This window comes from Pyxicephalus adspersus, chromosome 11 (genome assembly GCF_032062135.1).
Source record: "Pyxicephalus adspersus chromosome 11, UCB_Pads_2.0, whole genome shotgun sequence".
Taxonomy (NCBI): Eukaryota; Metazoa; Chordata; class Amphibia; order Anura; family Pyxicephalidae; genus Pyxicephalus; species Pyxicephalus adspersus.
Window position 1 is genome coordinate 839,770 of NC_092868.1, and position 8,962 is coordinate 848,731.

At 49.6% G+C, this 8,962-nt stretch overlaps 1 protein-coding gene across 1 annotated transcript in view; it reads right to left on the reverse strand.

The window, feature by feature from the left end:
* Positions 1-71: 71 nt before the first annotated feature.
* The window catches only part of PLEKHM2 (pleckstrin homology and RUN domain containing M2), a 12,488-nt gene continuing 3,597 nt past the window's right edge, over positions 72-8,962 (reverse strand). The window contains exons 4-16 of the mRNA XM_072426719.1: positions 8,294-8,705; positions 6,754-7,428; positions 6,578-6,647; positions 6,354-6,444; positions 6,206-6,270; positions 6,034-6,122; positions 4,947-5,079; positions 4,616-4,803; positions 4,186-4,251; positions 3,940-4,099; positions 3,351-3,530; positions 3,139-3,255; positions 72-2,769 (exon numbers count right to left, since the gene is read on the reverse strand). Of these exons, the coding sequence (XP_072282820.1) occupies positions 2,635-2,769; positions 3,139-3,255; positions 3,351-3,530; positions 3,940-4,099; positions 4,186-4,251; positions 4,616-4,803; positions 4,947-5,079; positions 6,034-6,122; positions 6,206-6,270; positions 6,354-6,444; positions 6,578-6,647; positions 6,754-7,428; positions 8,294-8,705 (2,381 nt within the window). The 3' untranslated portion in view covers positions 72-2,634. The remainder of the gene's footprint in view (positions 2,770-3,138; positions 3,256-3,350; positions 3,531-3,939; positions 4,100-4,185; positions 4,252-4,615; positions 4,804-4,946; positions 5,080-6,033; positions 6,123-6,205; positions 6,271-6,353; positions 6,445-6,577; positions 6,648-6,753; positions 7,429-8,293; positions 8,706-8,962) is intronic.

An 8,962-nucleotide genomic window follows, 5' to 3' on the forward strand; every position in this document is an offset into this window, starting at 1 on the left:
TGATAGATTTGCACCCGCCCAGGCACAAACCCACCAATCACAACCCTCAGGACACAGACCAGACGAGTCGATAGATTTGGTACCATTTATTAGTTTACTTGTAAAATCTGAGAACAGGTGAATCCACGCAGGAATCCCGATGAAGACAACTTACTGTTCACAAAGTTTATTTGCTATCTTATCTCCCCGGTATAGGAAAGGGGCCACAAAGCAAAGATTTCCTGGGTGCAAAGCGTCCGATAGAAGCCGCAAACCCAATCCGGGCCGAACTGGTTTTATGGCAAGTCACATGACCAGTACCTGGCCGTGGCAGAGGGACTGACAGCTTCTAGCTGATGCTTCTCACCCAGGAGTTTTCCTATGGACTTCCTTTTAAAGAGCACCTGTCATATCACAGGCTCAGGGACTCAGGATGGTCTGCTGCGCAGGCTCTAGAGGTTTTCCTGGTCAGACAATTGCCCTGGTGCTGCGATGATGACGGCTCCTCTTTAAATGACGTTTCCAGTATTAACCTTTTGATCTATGCTCAGTAACATTAAAACAGATCGGAGGACACAGAACATAAGGGGTTAATGCTGGGATAGCTTAGATGTAACAAGAGGCGGAGCAAAAGTGCATAAATGTTAGTCCTGTGTGATCTGATAGGCCCTTGAGACAGACTCCGCCCACAGCAAAGCCACACCCTTCCCAGATGTGCAAATGAACATCCTATTACTATAAAAAGCTTAGTCGACTCTCTCACCATGCAGTCAGTGCAAAGGGTTAAATAAATAGGGAACCTCGGGGGCGGGGATTGTGCAGGCAATAATGTGGTACAAGGTGATTTGCGTTCTCATGCAGTGGAGGCCATGATTGGTGTATAAGGGGAATGTGGGACCTCTTTAACCCCCAAATTTTACCCAGTACCCCTCAAACTTAAAAACGGGTACAAAACATATCTAAATTGTTGGGGACTCAGAGTAGTGCTGCTGTACTTTAATGTCACCACTAGAGGGTGCCAGCACCATGTGGCCTCCCTGGTGTATGTCCTATATGGGATTGCTGTAGATTATATGCTGGGGGGGGGGATCAATTTGTGTAAAACTTCCAGAATTACCAGCTTTACCCACCGGGCATACAGCAAGGGGGCAGGTGGGAAAGACCCGGCCTAATAATCACTACAGCTACCCCCAGAAAACGAAGCAATATCAGCGGCTGCTTGTGGCCCTACAAATATAGATGATGACATACAAGGCTGGACTGAATACCTCTACTACAGGGGGCAGCACTGAGACAGCCCCACCCCTACACCAACTGACATACATTCACCCTGTTAGACAGTCGGCAGCTCCCACAATCCTCTGCAGCATCACACAAGGCAGGAAGTAAAGAGAATTTCATCCGATAAACCGTCCTATAGACAGAAGGCACTACAACCCTTCCTGGGCGTATCGGGGCGGCTGCACCCAGTGATTGCTCAGCACTCAGATTTGTGTCCTCTGGGACCCGCAGGCTGCACCTTTCTCCATACTTAGTGCAACAGCCAACACGGCCCATGGATGAGTTGTGGGTGGAGCTCTGCAGAATACTGGATGAAGCCCCGCCCACCAGGAACCATTTGTACCAATCCCATAAAACCTAAAAGCAGCAACTTGTTAGCGTGTAATAAAGCCACCAACCAATGAATGTGTACAATGTATACATCCAGACTCGTCATACCCCCCCACCATATAATACATCACGTGGTATCGCCAATCAGTGCCAACTCAGCCCATCACATATACATTCCAATATCACACCTCATATACACCACACATTCACATTACTAATAAATATATTCTTCTATCTGCCAGCAATACACACGTCATTCACCCTATAACACAGGGACCAGTACGACAACCTCAGGCGTACACAGCCCAATCACAGCTCACCATACATTCACTTCTCAGTCATAGCTCATTCGACCAGTATTCATTCCGTCTATCTACATTCACCCCCCCCCCCCCAATTACAACTCACCTGACTTGAATTCATTCTGTCTGTGTACATTCATTCCCCAATCACCGCTCCCCAGACCGGTATACATTCCAACAGTGTACATTATGAGCCAATCACAGCGCACCATTTCATTTATATTTGTACACACATCGCCCAATCAGAGATCTGCAGGTCGGTATACATTCCATGTGTGTACATTCACCCACTGGTTACATTTCATCCATCTCCTGGCCCCACAAATCTCTCCCCACCCCCATCCACTCCTGGCCCGGATCTGGCTTTATAGAATTCACCGAGTACCAAATACACCATCGAGTTCTGCTGCGACACCACGGTAAGTGGGGGGACTCCAGGCGGCACCGGCTGAGTGGGGTAAGTGGTAATAAACGGCAGAAGGATGATGCCAATAACAAGTTTTCCAATAAACATCTGATAGAAAATATGTCCAGGTTAGCCTTGGCACAGCGGGGTAATCCATGCCCGCTACTGACTGGCACAGCGGGGTAATCCATGCCCGCTACTGACTGGCACAACCTTCACCACAGATTGAAGCAGCATTGGCAGCGTATGTACACATATACACATCAGCCTCTATATACAGTATATATGTATAGCTATACAGTCCTGGATATTGTCTGTACACACCAAGGGTACCCATCAGCACCAGGGGTCCCGGGAGGAGCGGCCGCGGCACAAGCTGTCACTGCGCTGCCAGGCACTGTGGATGAGGGACAACGCATCCTCACATTTCTTCACAGAGGATTCAGGGATCTCTTTGTAAGGGAGATCTACCTGCAATGACAAGATCAGAGTTGTGGCATTTATCATTGGATGGGTAGAGGGATGGTAGGGTTGTGGCAGCGCCCATTACTGCACCCAATATTATCTCCCTGAAAAATATCGCTATGTGAGATAATAAAAACCCTGAAAGCAGCTGCCAGCATGACAAACAACGGTGATAGGTGGACCCGGCCCCCTGAGCGCTCAGTCTTTTATTAAACAGGCAGGGGGCGCATTTCTCCAGCAATGCAGCTTCCTGTGCAACAACAAAATACACGTCATCACCTCTGACCAATCAGAAGTGACAGCAGCCAGAATGATCCAATTGGCTATTTGCAGCAATGTGAATCAAAGTACCAGCTGAACAGAATTATTACCCACCTGGTAGATGGATTTCCAGGCTGTCCGCACGGAGGAGACGAATCGGTCCAGCTCAGATCTGCAGCTAAAATACACAACCCAGGGTGGGAGGAAGTGACTGCGCTCCTGTGTGAATTCCTGCCAGGAAGGGCACACAATGAGGGGTTACATCAGAGGAAGAAGACAGTTGTATTAATGGCTGAATGATCAATTACCCCCCACACAGTACTTACCATGAAACAATACTCCTTGCCATCCACGGTGCCCAAGGAGGACAGGTCTGTCAGCTCAGAGATGCCCAGTGCCCGGAAGAAGCTCGTCTGACAGTCCTGGTGACAAGTGATGATCTTGTCCTGGGTTAGGACCAGGCAGCAGGGGAGACATGGAGAGGGGATCCCACCCTGAGGAATGACCTGCAGGAGATTTATAGGAGTCACCACTGAGGAAACCAACCAATCAGTGGGCACTACCAATGCAAAAAGGCAGAGCAAGTACCCCTGAATGATGTATACTGGCCCACGCATAGCCCCTGCTTCCCTTCTTGCCGGCCCACACAACATCCCTCTTCTCCCTCGTCAGCCCACCTTTGCCTTTTTTCTAGCCCACGAAATGCCCCTCTCTACATTCACACTATACTTTCTCCATCACACATTCACCTTCCTACCTTCATGATGGCCTGCACAGGCGTCCTCCTATTCCTACTATCCAATGAACTGCTCCTATTGGCCCCATTCCTGTGGGGGCCAGTAATACTGAAAGCCCTCTGCGACCCGTAACAAACCCACCCTGAACACACTCATCCTGCCCCACGTGTGGACTTACCCCCTTGGAGACAGCCTGGCAGAGATGTTGCATCCAGTCTGCCATGTCCTCCTCATTGGCGGCGCTCAGTTCCAGAGATGGCTGCTCGGTCAGGATAACCTGGAAGGAGTGAGCTCTATCTGTAGAGTTGGCCCTGCGGCAGCCACCACATTGCTCTCCTCTGCCGGGAGGTTAAAAAAGATGAATTCTACCATTGACCTAACACATTATCCAAGGAAAATGGAAATAAAGCTAGAATGGTCTTACCCCAGATTGATAGACAGCATGGGGATGACATCGGTTCTGTCTGGGTACTGGTATAAGATGCCGTTACTAGGAAGAGATGAGAGAAGGAGGAGATCATATAACATAATATAATAATAATAATAATCACATAATGGGGTACTGAGCTCACATAACAACCCAGACCCAATCTGGCCCCTGCAAGGTTACACCACCCCCAATGTGACCCACACATCTCAACCACTATAAATGGATGAAGATTATATGATCCATCTATTCATAATATGAAGTCCCCATTGTCCAGGACACAGCAAGAGGTTCACTCAGCCCTCAGATTGTGTCCGAGCCTCCTGATGTCCAAAGCAACCACCGTCTAATTCTGCACTGGGGCTGCCTAGAGCAACAGTGCGCCCATACAATGGATCCCCATAGAAACTTCTTCCCATTCACTTACCTGAGGACTACATAGCAGGTTTTCCAGGTCTCCCGGCCCAGGTAGGAGGTGCTGGCCTTGTAATGTAGGACCCCTTCCTTTGACACCACGTGATCTCTGGATGAGAGAGAATCGTAAGAGCCAGAAGTTTCATCCAGAGGGTCTTCCCAGTGGACCAGACCATAATACGTCATGGCCACCTCGGAGGCCTGGAGGAGACACAATGATTATGATGGCTCATGGCAATCCAGTGACAGTATAAAGTGACACGAGACATTAATAAAAGGAGAAAGAGAAGGGGGAAATACTCCGATGGCACACATCGTCCTCTCTGGGTGGTGTCGGCTCTTACCTCTCGTTTGGACTCTTGTGACACAAACTTTGCCAGTGCCAGTCTCTCCATGGTGGCATCTGTAAGAACACCAGGGTAGGGTGGCTCCCGGCATCCATTTATCATGGCGGATTTCAATGCAGCAATGAAGATCCTAAAAAAACAAACATAGCCGATCAAATCGAAAGTGGAACATGAAGTTTAGTGGTGGTTAGAAAAACAAGGTTTTGGGGTGAAGTGCAGGGGTACAGAATTGGTGGGGTGCAGGGTGGGGTTGAGATAAAGGGGTGGTGGGGTTGAGATAAAGGGGTAATGGGATTTAGGGAGGGTAAACGTGGGCACTGGGTATAGCATGGGTGGTTGGGAGAAGGGTAAGGCATGGTGTAGGGCAGAGGGGGTTGCTGAGTGTAAGGAGGTGGCAGACAGAAAGGTGGCACGGTGTAGACTAGGGCCAGAAAAAAAAAAAAGGGTGGTGTGGTGTAAGGCAGAGGGTGGTGGGATCTAGGGGTGGCATGTCACAAGGCAGGGGAGGAGATTTGAGGGTGGCAGGATCTAGCCTAGGGTTGTGAAGTAGGGCAGGCATGTCTTCACAAGGCAGGTGAGGAGATGAGAGGGTGGCAGGATCTAGGATCGGGCAGGATCTAGGATCGGACAGGGAAGTAGGGATGGCATGTCACAAGGCAGGAAAGGAGACATGAGGGTGGCAGGATCTAGGATCGGACAGGGAAAAAGGGATGGCATGTCTTTACAAGGCAGGAGAGGAGATGAGAGGGTGGCAGGATCTAGGGTCGGGCAGGATCTAGGATCAGACAGAAAAGTATGGGTGGCATGTCTTCACACGGCAGGAGAGGAGATGAGAGGGTGGCAGGATCTAGCGTAGAGTTGTGAAGTAGGGGTGGCATGTCGTCACAAGGCAGGAGAGGGTCACAAGGCAGGAGAGGAGATGAGAGGGTGGCAGGATCTAGGATCGGGCAGGATCTAGGATCGGACAGGGAAGTAGGGATGGCATGTGGTCACAAGGCAGCAAACAAGCTGTACAACCTAAGACTGGAGGAGCGACTGGGTGTAGCACAGAGAGGAATGGCTGATATAGGGAGCAGCAACTCACTCGGTCAGAGCAATGTCTGCCGTGTCCACCAGAAACTGGCGCCGTCTGTTCGTACAAACTATCGTTACCGTCTGTTGGTCGAGACCGACCTATCAGGAAGAGAGAAGATGAGTCCAATCAGAGCTCGGCATTTGACAATCCCAGCCATCCTGCAGCATATATTGACACTTACAGAGATGTAATCCAGTTCATTGTAGGAGACGGCATCTTCCACCATGTATGGCTTGTCTGCAGCACCTGGCGGGGGAGAGACATACGTGTCACATACGTGTGGGGAGGGAGGAGATCTATGTACATACATACAGTAAGTGAGCTGTCACCTTTCCGCAACAAATAGATGTAACAGTCAGTAAGAAGCACATAGACCAGCTGCAGATCCCCCTCCATGTGTCCAGTACTCATCCGGAACATCTAAAGAAACAAGAGAACCTGTCATTTTAGTAATGAGTTACCGATTAGGACTGGTTGCTAGCAGCAACGCTGACACTTTAATCCAGTTCATGACACAATGGGACTGGGAACTTTGAACAGACATTATCCCCACCTTGAACAGCTGCTCCTCATTCTCCCGAAACACGTGAATCATCAGCAGCAGGAGCAGATTATTGTCCACCCTATAGAAGCAGGGAAAGGGGACATGGTAAGCTTTTATTTTTTGGCTGCTTTGTTAGCTATAGTATTTTGCTCTTTGCATGGCTGACACAGAAAAGGGCAATTTACCTGAATTCACAAGGATGGGGGGTATCTGTTGGGCTGCCCTGCCCCTCCTCCACTCCAGAGTCCTCCGCAATACTCAGACTGGGACTTCCCTTCCCACCGGTGGTCAGTAGTGTTTGGCTAGAGTGCTCCTCTATGGATTCTTTAGCCGGAGTCTCTCCTCCTCTTCCCTCTTCCGCTTGTCCAGCATCCTCAGGGCCACCAAAAACATGTGTTGGTTGGCTCTGGCCTGAAGAGTCATGGTCGCCACCACTTGTTGCAGGAGAGTTTGGACTCTCTGGGGTAAAGTAGTAGAAGTCCATGGGATCCTGCAAGCTCTTACTAACGTCCTGGCCTGGGGTAGTGCCGGGGGTCTCCCCCGGGGAGCAGGTCCGAAAGGAATGATCGGTAGCTTCGGGGTTACGGGACCAAATCTGAGGGTCAAGTTGGCCGTTGAGTTTCTCTATGACTTCTGTAAGGGGCTGCCCAACTCTCTCCATAGAGGTGTCCTGCATCTTGGCCAGGCGGAGGGCCGGTTCGGTGACATCAGCCGGCTTTACTTCCAGTTCCCCATTACAGACAATGTGCTTGTGTTCGGGGTCCGGGTCCTCGGGTTCCGAGGTACTAGGGAGGGGACGTTGGCCGTTTTCCTCTGACCGGCCTTTTTTACGTTTTCCCGTGCGTTTCTTCCTTACCATCCTGAAACCAATATTAAGAAAAGTTCCATTCTGAGAATTTAGTAAAACAGAATGTGTGAACTTTGTCCACCAGCTACAGAGAATCTATGAATATGAACGATTGGTGTAGATTGCATGGTGCTGCACAATGGAGGAGTTACAGATCAGCTTCCATTGTACTGAACCCAGCAGAACTCTCATCTGTCCCTCCAGTTATATGCAGACCCAGCACACATAGATTGGGCAGCATGGTGGCTCAGTGGTTAGCACTCTGACCTTTGCAGCGCTGGGTCCCAGGTTGGAATGTCAGCCAGGACACTATCTGCATGGAGTTTGCAGGTTCTCCCCGTGTTTGTGTGGGTTTCCTCTGAGTACTCATGTTTCTTCCCACATTCCAAACATGCAGTTAGGTTAATTGGCTTCACCCCAAAATTCTCCCTAGACTGTGGTAATGACATATGACTATGGGGAAGGGGAATTAGATTGTGAGCTCCTTTGAGGGACAGCTAGTCACATGACTATGGTTTTTGTACAGCGCTGTGTAATATGTCAGCGCTATAGAAATACTGTGTAATAATAATCATAATTGTGCTTTTACCTTTACAGCTTTTCCTTGCATATGATTGGAGCCAATGCTTCTTTGAAATACAGAACCCCTATGGGTCTAGCCAGAAATCGGCAGTCCAGCTGGTCCAGCTACAGCAGCCAGAACCAGGTGGGGGGGAGGCATCAATGTGCTTTCATTCTACAGCAGGAATGATGATTTAATTATGAAATATGGCTTCTCAACCATTGTATATCCTGACCTCAGCTATGCCCATACATAATAGATGATCTATACGGTGTGTCCCCTCCCCCTACAGGAACCCATGGGTGCTCTCACTTACCTGATGACCTCCAGCTCAGAGTTGTTCTCGGTGTAGGTGGTAAATGTGGCGTTCACTCCTTTTCTCTTCACCGAGTTGTGTACGGGAGTGGACTCGGAAGTAGAGAGCCCATCAACCACATCCTGAGTGCTCAGTTTGGTGACGTCCGAGGCCGGCTCAGTGATCTTCGGGTGCCGGTTATAGGAGAGGGTGGTGTCCAGTGATGTCACGTCAACCTCCGAGTCCTGTGTGATGGGGTCGCTTGTGTCGGGTGTATCTGCAGCCGTGCCGGGCCCTGGGGTGACATCAGAAGACGACAGATCTTGTGTGAACGGGTTGTAGCGATGCATTGAGCTCCTCATTTGTGATTTGGGGCCAAGCAGCACAAATGGCGGCGGGCAGGGGAAGCTGCTGCCATCGTGGAGGTCTCCGTCTGTTACAGAACAGCACGAGAGAGACGGGTGACAGTCAGGGCAGGAATCATGGAATGGTGGGAAAGGATTAGAAACCAATCCATCAATTATAAATACAATAGGGGAATCAAAAGGGAAAATTCAATAAATCGGGACTGGAAAAGGACAAACTGTAAATGAAGGGCCACAGAGGAAACATCGGCCCAGAATAAAAGACATTTACCATGCAATCATCAATAGGAAATTTACAGTGCAGCTTCATAAAGAAAACAAGAAA